This window comes from Stegodyphus dumicola, chromosome 4 (assembly GCF_044657685.1).
Source record: "Stegodyphus dumicola isolate Sdum_Otavi_A_Nest chromosome 4, ASM4465768v1".
NCBI lineage: Eukaryota > Metazoa > Arthropoda > Arachnida > Araneae > Eresidae > Stegodyphus > Stegodyphus dumicola.
Window position 1 is genome coordinate 242,477,919 of NC_140771.1, and position 17,833 is coordinate 242,495,751.

The 17,833-nt window shown below is 28.6% G+C and overlaps 1 protein-coding gene and 1 long non-coding RNA gene across 2 annotated transcripts in view; one reads left to right on the forward strand and one right to left on the reverse strand.

Moving 5' to 3' along the window:
• The first annotated feature begins 866 nt into the window (after positions 1–866).
• LOC118183389 (uncharacterized) lies at positions 867–14,128 on the forward strand. Its single transcript, XR_004757226.2, has 3 exons — positions 867–948; positions 6,733–6,843; positions 13,999–14,128. It is a non-coding gene; the product is annotated as an uncharacterized LOC118183389 (long non-coding RNA).
• Positions 5,015–17,833, reverse strand: part of eys (eyes shut) — a 102,633-nt gene continuing 89,814 nt past the window's right edge. Inside the window, exons 24-26 of the mRNA XM_035352903.2 lie at positions 11,001–11,152; positions 8,250–8,350; positions 5,015–8,150 (exon numbers count right to left, since the gene is read on the reverse strand). Of these exons, the coding sequence (XP_035208794.2) occupies positions 7,993–8,150; positions 8,250–8,350; positions 11,001–11,152 (411 nt within the window). The 3' untranslated portion in view covers positions 5,015–7,992. The remainder of the gene's footprint in view (positions 8,151–8,249; positions 8,351–11,000; positions 11,153–17,833) is intronic.

The following is a 17,833-nucleotide window of genomic DNA, read 5'->3' on the forward strand; positions in this document are numbered from 1 at the left end:
AAACCTTAAACTGCGCTTTGAAGTGGCGCCACAGGCGCGCGTGATGTACGTCTGCGCTGAAATTCTAATCATTTGTATATCTCACCTCCGCTAATGCATGTTGTAAATTTCATGTTATTTGCATGCTTACTTTAGGATGTTGCATTTACTGTGGCCAGCAGTATACTTTACTGGGAATTCTAAAGATATGCTGTTTTTAAATATTTCGTGATTTTGCAGTTGAGTTGAATTTTATCTCGCATAAGTGCGAAGAGCGTGATATTTAATAATTAAAGCTAACACAAAAATTGTTAATAATAAAATATGTTTTGTAAACAATTTTACTAAGAAAACTGAATAATGATATGATGAACTGAGAAAAGACTACAAACATATGAAACTGTATGACAACACATAACACTGTATCGGGAATTCTAAAGATATGCTGCTTTAATTTTTTTGTGATTTTGCCAACAGCTTGTATATTGCGTATTGCATAGAAAAGTATGCTTAGTGAAGGCAACAGCAGATTGGTAGACTGCGAGCTCAGCGAGAACGTGAGCAACCTAAACAAACCTTTTAGGCGTCCGTCAAAAGACCGTTTTAGGCGTTTCTCTATTGATATATTTTAAGGCTTTAAATCAGGAAAACTTAAAAATCATTTTTGATGTCATATTAAAAATCAAACGACGCAGTAAAAAATTTCACGATTTCATAACTAATGTAACATTCCGAGTGTTATTACCAAAATTTATGAAAAGATAATTGAATATCTTCTTAATCTTAAACACGAAAGATTTACATATAATTAGGCCAATCATTTTTAATTATAATTGATTAAAGACTGAGTTCTGATATTGTTTCCATCATTTTTCTATTTATTTTAGTTTTTCCATTACATTAGTTTTTGTGCTTGAAGCTTCAAAGATCAATTTTGCTGAAAAGTTATGAGGAGGAACCTTATGGATGGTAAGTCATAATACATTTACAAATATAGTAATTAAGAAATAAATCATTTTAGAAACAAATAAAATAACTATTAGACTTTTAAATTACATTTTCCATGATTTTGAACAGATATATTAAATAATAATATGAATCTGTGTTAATGATGTGACATTCTTCTCAGTTAACCGACTTTTGAAAATTTGAATATTAAGTCTGAAAATAGAGTTTCACCATAACATACAATATCTCTATTTATCAAATAATGCAATGTAACTTCATTTTCTATAAGTTTTTTTCCGCAACAACAGGAGCTCAATTATATAACAAATTTATTAGGATTTTCATCTTTAACAAATATTAATCATTCATTCTTTTTACGATCTTAAAACAGATAGAGTGTTAAAAATTAAATTAATTGTAAAATTAATTTTGAAAAATTGAAGAGAAAAATACTTAGCAAAAGTACAAATATGATAATGTCCCAACTGTGTAAAAAAATTCTGCATTTTGAAATTTATCAACCCAAACTCTCCAAACATTAAAGCATGAAAAACTTTCATGATTCTTAACTTTTTGAGAAATAGCGGTGTAAAAAAACAAATTTAATTATGTAAAATGTATGTATTTTACACCACACTTACTTAAAAAAATTAGAGATCATATTTTAAAAATTTATTTGTTAGCTCTATCATGTCTTCAAATAGCAAACAATGCATTTATCCCACTGACCATTATGTACTAATGAGATGCACAACTTTATTAGAGGAAGATTGTATAAAAAATTAGAGAAAGCCACTTGCTTTTCATTATTGAAATAATATCTATTTCTTTATCTTTGAAATAATATCTGTTGGTAATGCAAAGCAGGTCAAACACAATCTCAGTTTTGACAAGGAAGGAAACAAGATTATCAAAATAAAATTCTTTAGCCCAAAGGGGCAGTTTACCCCTTTGGGCTATTAATTTTCTTTTGGGATTTTGCATTGGTTCACTATAAACAGTGTTCCACTTTTTAAATTGTTGCCACCAAATATTAGAACCCTGCATTATATTTAAAGAAATTAAACAATGAAGAATCTGCATGAATGTATGTTTCTTGCACTGTGAAAAAATAACAGTACCTAGAGACATTAAGTTTTGAATAATGTAGTCCACCACTCAAATATGGGCATCTAAAAGCCCCAGATTTGCAATTTGCAATTTGTTTTATTATCTATTTCGTATTTTGTAAAACTTGACGAATTTTTGATTAACAAATTCAATGTTTTCAAAGCAAGCGATGGCAGCAATATAGTTAAAAGATAATAATCTCCAGGAAAATAATCTCCAGTGCACGAGACTGTGTATCAGATACCCTAAAGATACCTCTTTTTAAAATTATTTTGTGATATTGTTCTTGAATTGAATTTTAATGTTTAAGTGTGAAGAACATGATATTCAATAAATAGAGATAACACACAAAACGTTAAAAAAAATGCCCCTCCGTGCATAATATAAAATCTGAAAACTTTCATCAGAATTTTTCCCCTTATATGAAGAATGAGCTTTCCTTTCATTCTAACAAAACAAGGAATTTTCAAGATTTTTCTGCAAACAAATCATGATATATTTTACAAAGTAATAGAATATGCCTTAAGTGCAAAAACTTACAAATGCCTGCTGCCCCCAAAAAACAATATTCAAATAGTTTACAGTTTTGTCAAATTAGCAATGTGTGTTAACAAATCCAATATTCCATGTCATTCAAAGTTAACTTTTCTGAAAATAAAGTTTCAATCAAAAAACTCTTTTTATAAAAAAGTATCCCATTTTATTTCAACTTATAATATAGAGAAATTCTTCATCAAACAATATAGTTTGCATGCTATATATACAACCAAACCTTTACATAATGCATGTGACAAGAATTTAAGCAAATAAAATCTGTTAAATGATTAATGTGTCTAATGACATTTATGACAAATATTAATTTGGTAGGACTTTACTTAATTTTAATTTGAAAAACATTACGAGCTTCAAATGCTTGCTTAGAATTAATTTAGCCGTTTATGTATGAAGCAATGCACAATTTTACTTTTGTCTTATATTTATGATATTATTAAATTTAATTATAAATAATTTTGGAATTAAAATATTTTAGAAACAAAGAACAGAACCAAAAGATAAAACTGATTACATGTATACCAGAATGATGTAAGAATGCTAATTTATTGTAAGGAAAAGTGGCATATTTTTTTATGTTCGTCTGTCAGTTTTTTTTATTCATTTGATAACAATAATTCTGAATGTGAAAAATGTTTAAGTACAGTTATATTTTGTAAGCGGTGATATAACATATTTTTAAAAGAAATAATAAAATTTACTGAATAATGATCATGAGATTTCTTAACTTATGTGACTAAAAAAAAAAAAAAAAAAAAAAAAAAACACTTTTGGTTTATTTTAAATTTTATTTTCAATTACAATTAAGAATCATTAAAAATTCACTAGAGGCATGATAAAATTTTTATGCTGATTTCAAATCATGTATATTTTTTCCAAACATAACATATATTTAAAAACACATTTCATTGACTCTTATGGTATTAAAGATTTGATGAATACATATTTACAAATAACCATGTTATACTTACAGAATGCTTTAAATCAGTACAGTCAAAAGTCGTTAATTCGGACACCCATAATCCGGACCTCAAAGCTAAAAACTTTCTGCGCATGCGCCACTTTGACGCATGCGCATAGGCGTTTAAGCGTGCGTGTAAGACCTTTACGACTGTGCATTTGCATGTGCACAAGCGCAGAATGCGTTTTCGCTGCGCCTTTAATGTATAACGGACGGTATAAGCTAAAATTATCTAATTGTCTATTTCAGTTAATGTTGATGATTGCGTTGTTCCTTAATCTTCGAATTGGATCCAGCTTATTATTTTTTGCAGACTGTAAGAGCAATTTTATAAAAGTAAGCTTGAACTTTCGATTATGTCAAATAGAATTTCTGATGCTGGAGCTCCCAAAGGATCTACGAAAACGAAAGTATGTTTCGATGTCCATCAAACAAAAAGTGGAATTGCTCCAAAAAATGGATAAAGACATATCCTTTGTTTATCTAACCGTTCCGAAATCTGTTTATCAATTTCATGCTCCTCTGCGCGAATTTTTATATTCGGCTTATAATTCCTTATTAAATGTAGTATTTCATCTCGATGTACTTCGTCTTTGATATGATTTAAATCAAATTCCTCGTCATTATAAATATCACGAATACAAATCAAATAGTTTTCTGGTTGCAATTTTCTAATTTCGGCTATGCATATAATGTATGCTTTACGCATGCGCGCGTTGAAAGAAATGTTTAATAAAGTAAACAGATAAATATTAAGCTTTTTTTTTGTAAATTTTGATACCCTTTAGATCGTAATTGCTCATTATTTTTAAATTACGGTTTCATATTTTTAATTTTATAATTTCTGCATGCCATCTTACCAGATTTAAACTGATGATCTATAATCCGGAAAAATCGATAATCCGGAATCGCCGAAGTCCCGACGAGTCCGGATTAAAGACTTTTGATTGTATTAAGATCATAGCTACAGAAAAATTGATATAATAATGATATGTTATGCAGTTTTAATTATGAACTTCAAACAAACTTAAAAATTAATGTAGAAAATTATAATAGTTATATAAGTAATAAGCTTCTGGATACATTGTTTTCAAAAATATTCTTTTGATTTTAAACAATGAACATTATTATTTATTATAATATCCATTTTCACACACAACATCTCCTTTTATACTTATTTGTTGTATATCAGTTGTCTCAAAATAGTAGCCCATAGGCCACATGTGGTCACTGAAGAAATTTTTGTGAATAATGCAACAGAAAATATACAAATGGAGGTAATTAATTTACAGTGCCATATAAAACTTATTGGGTGATTTAAAGATACAAATTTGATTAACTTTTATTTGTACTTGACAAAAGATAAATGCTTTTAGTTAAGAATTTTTGCAATAAGAATAATCGCTTTGTTTGGAAGTATATTTATTTACATGTGAACAGTTTTTTTTTTCCTGCAATTAAAAATTCGTGCAGTTGAAAATTAAAAAAGAAGAAAGACATTGCCAATGGGCATCTATAGCTCATGACGAATATAGTTTCTAATGACTTTTCTTCGAGGCTACAAACTTTTTATCATAATCAAAAAGCTATAAGTAGCTATAAGTATCTGTACATAACTATATCTAATATTTTGTATAAATTGAAGAAAAACTTAATAACTAAAAGCAAAAGAACATGTTATCATTATTTATTCTCAAGTTTTGCTTTGCTTAGTTTTTATAATTTATTTATTATTAAGTAAGTTATTTATTAGTTAAGTCAAGATATTAATATTATTTGAATGAATGCCAATCTGAAAATTTAACACTTAGCTGTCAATACGTTTGAATTACAAAGTGTACCAACAGAAATTTCTTGCAGATACCAACTTTTAAATTTCAGACAGAAAATAAATTTGAATTTTTCTCTTTCTCATTATTATTACTGTTTAAACATGCTTGGATAAACATTTAGTAATAAAATTTAAAATTTAGTTTAAAAATGTTATTTTATTAAACAAAATTCTGCAACTTTCTAAGCTGCTTTCAGACCATGCATTCAGCCCACGTGCAATATTAGTCTGAGACCACCGTTAACATAAAATACATGAAAAACAAAACAGAAACTCGTATTTAAGACACTACACACACTTTTCCTACACAATCATACTTTTTCTCATGTAACTGTAATTTTATCTATCCTTTCTGTTTACAATATGAATACTAGAGTCATCTATTCGTACAGGTGTCTCATAATAAAAAATTCAACATTTCCAAATACTTCAGAAATTGCAGTAGTAGTATATATAACTACTTTTATTTATTTTCTGCATATAATTTTAACTGATAGTGATAATATTTTACAATTATGAGCTATAGAATATTGTTTACAATTAATAATTATCATAATAATAATCAATTAAATTGATAATTTTATTTATTTATTATAACATATAAATTTTGAAAGCCTGCAGAGATTTATATTATAAAATAGGTTTAAATTACCAAAATTTTTTGTGTGTTAGAGAAAAGTAGTCGATGCAGAATCTGCCAAATGAATAGATATTTTTTTCATTTCTAAGACCATAAATATATAAAACTTAAACTTAAATATGTAATTATAGATTAAATTTGATACATACATTACTGTTATAACATTAATAACATATTATAATAATAACACATTTATCTGATTTAATTTGTAATTAAAATAGTATTATATATCAGCATACAATTTACCAAATAATTTAATTTGTATTTTTGGAAAGCTCAGGTGATAGAGCTTCTTATTTGGAAATCTGGCATAAGAATTTGTCATAGATGGTTCTTATTCAGCTACACTAAGTTCCTACTTCATGTGCTCTATGCACATCACAACATTCATACTTCCAGAAGCAGCTGAATGTACACAAAATTAGTGCAACAGTGAGGGAAAATAAACATGTATACAGACAGATAGACTAGTTCAAAAATCTTTGGTTATCTTACAGAAAAATGATACGATATAAAAATTTGTAATTTTAAATGATTGATTCATATAAGACGACTTATTTTTCAGGTTTTTAAGTAATCTTTAGCAATATTCTATAGCAGATGATAATGAAATGCTTATCTCCTTATTTGTTGTGATATAAGCTTAAAGCACATAAATACTTTTTGACACTTTGAAAATTATAAAAATCTTTGAAATTTTTCTGTTAACAGGGCATAACTTAGCACCAAACATGAACACTGGTGTGAAATCTAACTAGATGGAGGCATCCTGATGAAAGCTGTAACTTAATATTATACACAAAATAGACATTCATGGAAAGAGTAAGTTTTTTATATATAATGAATTCAATATATATAATATTTAATATATTAATGTGTGCAATGCTAAGGCTGTGTGTGATGCCAAATTTGTGCAATTCTCCAATTTTTTTTTTGCATGAAAACATATCACTAACAGAGAACTGCACAAATTGTGCACAATTAACATTACACATATAAGATCACTGCACAGCTGCTAATGATGCGATCAATATAAATAGCCTACTACATCTGGTGTCTATTTGATGACTGCCACCCCGTTAACAGAAAAATATTAAATATTTCTGTATATGGACTGCAATATACGTTTAAATTCTAGAATAATATTCATTACTATCAAATTAAATACCTTGCATAGCACAAAACATTTTGAAATTTTAGAATTCATCAAGAATTATTTAGGACTCAGGAACTTTTAAGATTATTACAGCTACAAAACACAGCCCAAATAAAATGTCACTTACAAGGTAGACCAGGGCTTCTCAACTCTTTTTTGCTCCATGCAACCCTTTATCGACTGTTAAAATTTCCTTCCTCCTTTCTTTTCCAAATTTGAAAATTACATATACATTTATTCAGATTTAGATATTTTTTAAAGTGCTTTTAATGTGTATTGTTGGTTTATTTTATTACAGTCAGTCAATATTACCCCATCTTTGCATCTGGGAACAAAATATGTTTTGACGTGGGATGCAGTCCTTGAAGGTGGAGTGTAGTGGACAGTGTGTTGTCTTCTGTTTGATGCTATTAAATGGCAGTGGCATTAAGTTTGCGTAATGATGCATAACAATATTGATTCAGAACATTAAAAAATTAGCATCTATGGATTACAGTAATGTAATCTTACACAGGTTAATTCCGAAACATCGCTAGATTTGGAGTACAAGCTACCTATTTATATACATATGCAAACCATGTTAAAGTATTAACACACATTTAAAATCATAAAACCTCTGACTTCAGATTGATTTCAAGATAAATAATGAAAGAGTAACACAATTATGTGAATATAAAAGTGGTTATTGCTTGTCATATTATTTGAAGAAAATATTAAAAGTAATGGACTTTGTTATCTTTTCAAAAAGATAATGTGAAATACAGCAAACCAAGAAAAATACTTAAAATGCAGCAATTATTAAAATTATGTTACAGTTATTCTAGTGAGCACGGTTCAAGATTTTTTCCTTCTTTTATATCCATTATATTCACATTTTTACCTCCTATTACCAAATCTTTTAAACATCCTATAAAAGGAGAAGAAAAGTATCCTAATGTTTCAGCTTCAATATTCAAACCATTAGGAAATCCACCTGAAAGTAAATCAACAAGTAAATGTAACTACTTAGAATAGACTACTTTAAAATTAAATTTATAGTTAATGAATTGTTTTTAATAATCCATAAAATTACCAAAGTAATAACTTCCATCAGTATTCAGCTCATAAAATGAACCAGAAACTTTACTCGTGTACTTTTTACCATCGACATACAGCATTAACACGCTATTGCTTCTATAAAAAAGAGAATAGAAAATTTAATATACTATACATGTAATGCAGTTTCAAATATTTTGACATTGCAATGAATATTTCTTATTGTGGTGGAAAATATTTTAATTTTTTTTAAACTTTTGTGATGGAATTTCTTAAAGAAAATTTTCATCTTCAAAATTTGTAGTTTTCTTCTAAAAAATAAAATCTATAGTATAAGAATGAGCATACAAAACTGTTTTAACAACAAATGTCATCATAAGCATATGATATTTAGTAATCAAATTCAATGTAAGTTTCTTGATATTTTATTTTTAGATTATATTAATTATTTTCACCTTTCTTATATTATTCCTATTTACTTTCTCTAACAGAAATGAAGGTATATTGCTAACACTGTTACAAATGGAAATAGTATTGTAGACTTTTATAAATAAAATACCTAAGAGTTTTCATATCATTTCTTTTTATTTCTTAGATTGAGTAATGAATATTTTAAATATTACATAAAAAGCAAGTAGTATAAAAAAAATTTAAAGTCAATTCCTACACAAAGGTTACTTTTGTAAAAGGTTTTTTAAACTTGTAGTGGATTTTTATATTAATATAAAAAAAAATTATATTACTTTTACAAAAACGGTATTAACATCAAGTGCCATACACAACAAGTTTAAAGAAATGTATTTGAACTTGAATATATGAATAAAAAGTATTTTGTTAATGAATGAAAATTTGAACAAGATATAGGGAGAGTGTGAGCTAATAGTAGGAATTTAAAAATCACACTGATAAACAATGAATTTTGCTACAGAATAAAATTTTAGCAATTCTTTTATAATATCATTACATTCTAAACAATACAATCATAATTTCTTATCAGTCTTAAATTTTTTATTATAGTACAACTTCCCATTGATGCTATGCCTGTAGAACAGTCCTTAGTCTTGCAACTTTTCAAAATTAGCTTAGTTTTCAGTCTGTTTTGTTTAAATGATCTCGCTTACTCTATCATTTTTTTCCTTCAAAATAATAGATGAGATATTTCCATTAAAATTAAGGATATGGAATCTGTTATATATATATATATATATATATAAACACTGTCAAATATATGAATATTTGTGCCTGAACTAGGGGGGGGGTCAAGTACAAATATAAAGAAGGCAGGTTGTTAATATGCATTTCATAAACAAATGTTTATTAAATGTTGTTTAAAAGCAATCCTGTTTCATAGTAAAAAATGCATTGGGTTATCGTCTGCACAAACAGTTCATGCTGGCGCGTTTAATCACATTTTGTCAAATGATTTTTGGCATTTGAAAGACTTGCGTAAAAACACTGCATAGTGAAATTTGTAAAAAAGTATCGTTATCATTAAGTACAAGGTGTCTGAAATGGAAGTATCACGCTACCAGACTAGAACCATCATTTACTTCCAGTTCTTTTGCAAAAAGTCAGCTACAGAATGTCACTAAATCATGTGTGCAGCTTTAATTACTAATGTTGTATCATAGGACACTATGAGGGTTTGGTACTGAAAGTTCAAAAACAAGGACTATGACATTCAAGAAGCTGAGCGTTCTGGCCAGCCTACTGATGTTTATGAGGCCCAACTGCAAGAACTTGTGGAAGACGATCAGTATGCAACTACTTAATAGCTTGCTAAGAAGTTAGACGTCAGTGCCATGTCTATTAGTTGTGCTATGAATCGCATAAACTTGACATACAAGCTCAATTGCTGGGTGTTGCATGAGCTGACTCAAGCAGCTAAGGACAGACATGTTCTTTTTGTATCTAGTTAGTATTACTTATTTCAACTTTCAATTTTTGTGACTTGGACAGTTGAAAAAAGTCAGAAAAAGAGACAAACTTAATGAGACTGTACATTTGTATAAGTACCTTAAAGAATTTAAGTGTGCTTTGCCGTTTAGTCTCAGTGGATTTGTCAGAATGAAACTTGTTTTAGTTTGTCTAGTTAACCAACTTGGTTTGAAGCTTCAAAACGCTTTTTCCTTGACATGTTCTGTTCGAAGCTTTGAATAAAAGAGATTAACCTATGTTTTTAATACTCCTATGTTTTCATTTTTATGTTTTTAACATTTTCGGTTCAAATGTTGTTTGTTAAAATTTTGTTTATTAAAATTTTTTCTTTTGTGATGTAATTAGTAAACAGAGATAGGTAGAGTCAAAATATTCTTCTTATGTATTTTACTATTCTTTTACTATGTATTTTAATCTTAACTTTTTAAAATTCATATATATATATATATATATATATATATATTTAAATATTCATTTATTTTAGCACTTATCAAAATCATCAAAATGTTTAATATTCATGAATTGATTATTATGATTTCACCAATTTTTTATAATTTTAACATAACATGCACAACTGTTCTGGTTTTTTCTTCATGTTCAAAAACTTTTTTTTTTTTTTTGGTACACAGACCCTTTTGAAGCAAATTAAGGAACACCAATGCAGGACAAGTTTCAAAATTGTTTTCAATGACAACTTATCAAGTATTCAAATAATGCCATGAAAAATTAGCCAGACCATTCCAAGCATGAATTACCTTCATATTAAATAGCTATGAAAATCTCAGAAGATTGACTAAAAGAATACAGTGACTTATATTTTAATTACTTTAAATCAGTTTAAGTTAAGTACCTTTCAATTTGAAGATGATGCCATGCATTTTTATCTGGTGGAATAACATTAGTAATAATTTCACTCCTTGAAAGCCAACCTAAATTCCACACCAAGTGCAAACGATTATTACTCAACCCAACACCAAGGTAGTCACCGTCTTCAGAATAAATCTAAAAAAAGCAAAGAATTTTATATGAAGAACTTGAAAAAAAGCAGAATGGTTATATAATAATTTAGTTAAAATTTTTTATTTGAAGTAATAATTAGTTTTAAAATTACAGGAAAACTCTAAATTAAAAATTAATTCAGAGTTTAAATCAAAATGCGACAAAAGTAACTGAAAATGTTTTTATATATTATATCAAATGCTGGTTCCTAACTGGAGTAAATCTGTTTTTTAAGATTTGGGTAAAATGAGGTTCCATGCTTTCATTCCTTGAGAAATTCACTGCAAATGGCATAACTTAATGCTGTTGCCCGTAACTTTTTTTTCAAGTTGAACACACAGAAATTTTCTGTTAAGTTGCCAATAGTCTCATATAAAAAAACTGTAGCACAAAATCTCTAAAACTGAATTTAATCACTTGGCAAATGAGAAGTTTATACTTCAAGTGCCTTTTATTAGCATAAATAATACAAAGGGTCTGTCTCTCACTATTTAAATTATGTATCTGATCTAAAAAGTGATAAGGCCAAATATTACATCCATATAAATTTCTTTTTATTTATGATTATACTAGCTATTTCTATAATATTATAGAAGCACTATTTACAATAATCTCCTTATTTTTGCTTGGCATTCATACCTATTATTATGCTTTTGATTGTCTTTCATACTTGAGCCAATTATTAGAAAATATCAGAACAAAATTTCCCCATAAAGGAAAAAAAAATTATGCATTAAACAGTCAACCAATTATGAGAGCAAAAAATCCTTAGTACATTTGTTCTAATTAGGCTAAGAATTTCAGACTAATATTTTCATATATAAAAAATGTTTCAAAGGAAAAATTATCTTCTGAGAAAATTTGACACACCTCTGTTATAAAGAATCAAAATGACACCGAATGCTAAGCACTGAATATCCATTCTAGGCCATTTGAATAAACCATCAAGTAAAATATAACAAACTAAAGTACAGACATAAATAAATGTCTACCGGTTTGAAACTCAGCAATACTTTATACCAGTAAGGCAAATGGTAATTCATTAAAATATTTTTGAGGAAACTAAAGGAATATGTAAATATGAAATTGGAGATATATGAGAACACAACTCATTGCACCTTTATTGCAAAATCATGGCTAATTTCATTACTTCATAACTTGTGTTACGTCTAAATAAGATTTTATGATCACTGCAGCAGCTAAAGAAGTTAAAACACCATAAAGACCAATTTACTCTAATTTGAAAACAACAGAACTGATCATTATAAATGCAGATCCCCACTTGGCTAATTACTCCTATTAATACATGAATCATGGAAAGCACATACTTCTAACTACAGCTGTGAGTTCTAAATTAGATTTATGTGTAGTATGTTTCCTACAGAATTGTTATTTCCCTGGAAAAAAAATTTGTATTTTACAGACATATACCCATGCATGTTTTTCAGAGAGGAATGTACTAAACTAAAAATCCTGAACACATAAAACATAGTTTTATCTTATATTGCAACATGCTTGAATTAATAACCTCTCTGTTTTCATTTTTTTTGTAAAACTATTTGTTCAATTTATTTTCCCTTTAGCATTAAAGAATACTGGGATATCCAAATATAGTACTGTACTATACTGTACACCAGGCATATAGTACTGTAATATATTTGGGTGCTCCAATGTTATAGGGATTAATATATGAATTATTCAAACTTATATTAAGAAAAATACAAATATTGTATTCATGAAGCATTCTAATTATCCGAATATTATGTTAATTTATTCATAAAAGCATTTTAGTTGAAAAGCTTCAAACATGAAATAGTAAGAGAATTAAATAGAAATAGTGTTAAAAATAAAATCCATTACTTAGACAGGACCATTTTAAGGATTCATAGCACTGTTTAGTTCAGCACCTTCAGCTTTTAAGAATATAAAAATGTAATTCCTTTTTAACAGAATTGCGAATATAAAAATGTAATTCCTTTTTAACAGAATTGCATTCTCTTTTTCCTAACCCAAAATTAGAATCTTAATTGTTGGTGTGGGGAAAAAAAAAAAAAAAAAAAAAAAAAGTTAACAAAATGTATGCTCATAATAGTTAAAGTAAAACAGTGAGTAAAATAAACATAACAAAACTTCACTTTATGACGATACTTTTTCCCTATCTGATAATACTGATATGCCTAATTCTTGCCTGGACCTTCTTGTCGACCTTTCTGTTTATACCAGGGATGTCAAACTCAGTGTCTCAAGTGAACCTAATAATAATCATTGTACAATAGGGTGGGGCGCAATAAACAAAAAGCCATTTTCCTACTTAAGAATGTAGAGAGTGTAAAAGAGAATAAATAAGTAAAATATTATCTAATGCTGTAGTTTTTTAAACAAGGAACATAAGGAAATCCAGATAGTAGATGAATGGATATTTATTATTTCTTTCCCAACACCTGCCAGCTTGTAAAAGTACTTGACTGTAAGTAATTACAGTCAAGTTTCAGATATCTAGAGACATGTTGCTCAAATTAGCAATTTTTAGAACAAAGTTTATGTGAATGTCTAGGGGGTTTTGTTTCTTTTTGAAAGTGAGAAAAGCTGTTCACTCTGGTATATACTGCTGCATATGGAAATCTCAAACAATGCAAAATTTGTGGTCGAGTTGCATTGAATTTCTGTTAATTACATCTCTTACATATACTGGTACTTTCTCAATGTTGGTATTTTTGTAGAAACCATTTCAAAAGTTCTTTTTACCTAAGGTTGCATATATGTCATTGTGGTGCATCAATATTCTGTGGAACCAATGTATTTATTAAGTTATTACTAGATTATAATTATATACTTTTGTTATTTTCTAGGAGCAAACAGTTGCAGAAAAAAAAGTCAAGGGCTGCATGTGGCAATTTTGACATGCCTCATGAACACAAACCAGATTCTACAGGAATATACAGTAAGTTGTTCATTTTTATCTCACTATCTACCATGGCACAAAGCTTTTTATTATATTTTTTCCTTCAGCTCACAAATTTTATTTAAAAATTGTTTTTGTTGCAATGTTTCAAGTACAGGATAAAATGCAATGGCACAATATCTAATACTAATTCATTGCCCTTCAGGCCATAATGAACTGATACTCTCTAGAAATACAAGCAGGTGATTGATTATAAAGTGATAAATAAAGCCAATCAGAAATGTTATGATAAAGTGAATAAAAGAACAATAAACATAAAAATGCGGTACATCAATTTCTTTGAAAATTTATTAGCTCATAGGCAAGGTCATAGCATTCCAATCTTGAAAAATTTATATGTATCAGTTATTTTACTTCATTTGATGACCTGTATTACATTATTTACAGCTGTGCATATTTTTAAGGTAGTGTGTGAACTTTTTCTGTCTGTGCTAAATGAAGTGAAAAGCAGAAGTGGTTCCTATAATTAATTAAAAGCATTAAATTTTAAAAAGACTTAAGATACACTTTATGAAATATAATTTTATACACGATTCATATAATAGCACTACATATAATGAAATAAATCTAGTTTGTGCATGAAATTAAAATTTCAATGGATAATAATTCTATCTGTTTTTCTGCATCAAATTTGTAATGAAAAGTAGTTTTGCGTTTAGAAGAACTGCTTTAATAGCTGTTAACAGCAGTTTCAATTTAACATTCCTAATTATGTAATCATGCTTTAGTTCTAATTATGTTAGATAATCAAGATTCTGCTACACTACATCATTAATAATTATTAAGTTTACTTATCTGTTGTGAATATGTGAGATGCTAATGTTAGATGTTTTGACACTGGAAGAATTTTTAACTGGTTCTTTTTCTAAAATATTTAGTATTAAGTGTTGTGTTAAATAGAAGGTGTTTACACACTTTTAGAATGATTTTCGGGCCATTTAATCAACGTTTAAAATGTAAAGCATATTTTTTGAAATGTTTGTTCTGATAGTCCCTTTTCCTGATTAGTCTGCATCGTGGTTTCTAAGATAGAACTCTTCCACTACTTTCCGCAGCCCATTAATCAGGTGGGTTTGCATTTAGAAAGAACTTTTTCAAGAGACTAAAGGACAAGAGAATAATAGTCCATAGGGTAATCATCAGGGGACTTTGCAGGAATATATTGAAAAGGTATGTGTAATGCAATACCTGTATCAATCTTCCTTTTTTCAAAGAATGCAGTGGTGCTTTTTGATGTATGACTTGTTGCTTTTTCTTGATCAAATCTTTCAAAGTCATTGGAATAAAGAAATATAATTTCTTCTTTAAATATTGAACTAGAACTTTCTTAGGTAAAGCAACAACCTTGTGCTTGTAGATTTTAATTAAGACTCTATTGATTTTAAATGTGTACAAATATTAGTCCCTCATCTTCAGGGGCAGAGAAATCTGCAATGAGAAACCTGTACATACTTGCCCTCAAAATCGAAAGAATGTTAAAATCTATGCCAAACACGAGGTTGTTGCTGTGCCTAATTTTATGCTTTACTTTGGTGTGTTTCTCTTGCATTGTAAAACTTTCTGTTGATAGTATGTTGAGTTGATTTTTTAACAATTTTTCCCACTCTTGTTATTTTTATTTTCCCATTGTAAGAGAATCCTGTAATGATCATAAATCGCTTACTTAAATTTTCTTTACATTGATAGAACCAATACATTTTTTGTACACTTTTAGTTCCTTGTACAAAGTAAAGGAAGTATTTTAATCGCGAAAAACTTTAGGTATCATATTTCAACAACAATATCGAATACATTTGAAAGATGTTTTAGTGTAACATCTGTACACAAGGATAGAATAAAAGAATCCTTTTTCCAAAACGGATCATAAAATGGATTCAGAAGAGATTTTTTTCCACGAGTTACGTATGTATGTATCACGCATTAACTCAAAAACAAGTAATTTCAGAATGTTTAAATTTTGTAAATGGGAGTGCCATAGCATGCAGTTATGCACCTTCCTTTTTGGTTGCAGTTAGTTGCACCAAAATATATATAAATACAGTGGTGGCCAAAATTGTGGACACTTTTGGAAATTTTTATGTTTTTGAACTTTGTATGCTTATAGAAAACGTTACGTTTCACAAAATGCAAACTTGTATATATCATTTTAAAGAGAATTTATTACTGAATTCAATACAAAACACAAATTCAATTATTTGCAATACAAAAAAATTAAATGATAATAGTTATCGATATACAATACATAGTGATGATTGCAGTGAGTTATCAGTACTTAGTACGGTACCCTTTATTTTTGATTACAGCTTCACATCGACGTTTTATTGAGGTGACAAGAGTTTTAAGCTCGTTATTACATGATGCCAGGAAACAATTATAGCCTCAATTAGTTCCCTTTTATTTGATGGGCGCCTCATTCGGATAAGAGTTTTTAAACGGTGCCACAAATTTTTGATAGGATTGAGGTCAGGACTGTTTCCTGGCCATGACAACAATTTAATGCTCTTTGTACGAAACCACTCTTTCGATATTTTGCCCGTGTGGCAAGGAGCAGAATCCTGCCGAAAAATAAACGAAGCATTGTAGGTAAAGAGATCTCTGATGGAAGGTAGAAGTTTTGGTTCTAGAATAGTGTCAATGTATTTTCTGGCATTCAGTGTCCCATCGATGACATGAAGGCGACCCATACCATCTGCTGACATGCATGACCAAATCATAACACTAACTGGGTTCTTCACAGTTACTTGAATGCAGTGAGGATGTAGCTCTTCTCCTATCTTCCTATAGCTCTTCTCCTGATTGTTTTTGAACGGACAGAAACACCAGCATCATTCAGATCACTTCTAATGGCCGCTGATGACATTTTTCTACCTTGGAGACATAGTCTTTTTATTCTTCTGTCATCAATAGATGTCGTGCACTTTTTCGGCCTTTTCCTTTATTTGTTTTTTATTGAATTTGTCTCCTGATATCGTAAACAAAACTTTCGGACTCCAGATGTAATCACTGAACCACCTACCTGTCTTGCAATTTCAGCATAGGAAAGACCACTTTCTCGTAACACAATAATATTACATCTCTTTCTAGGTGTCCAATCTACTCTTTTATTGGATGTCATTGCTTATTGACTAAATATTAAAAATTTTTACAAAAGTTCCTATTTGTAATTGCAGTGTATAAGAAACAGGTTCTCCTACAGAACGAAGCAAAATAATGAATTGTTTCAAGTGTAAACATGATGTCAGCTTCTACTGGCAGTTACTAACATTTGATTGGTTCTCAGAACAAGAACAGTGATTGGCCAGGAAAGCTAGACATTACAAACCACTTCATAACTGTGTTTTTTTATTTATATTAAAGTACATATAACTTTTTTTGTATTGCAAATAATTGAATTTTGTATTGAATTCAGTAATAAATTCTCTTTAAAATGATATATACAAGTTTGCATTTTGCGAAACGTAACGTTTTCTATAAGCATACAAAGTTCAAAAACATAAAAATTTCCAAAAGTGACCACAATTTTGGCCACCACTGTATAGGTGCGTGTGTGTATATATGTATATATATCTGTTACCCAGCTCATTGAGTTCAGTTTTTTTATTCTTATATATTGGTAAATTGCATATTTTTTGCTGTAAAAGTGATTGAATTATTTTCATATGTTTTGTTTAAGGTTTTTGTGCCTGAAATAATCTGAATGTGATAGTTGTAGAATTATCAAC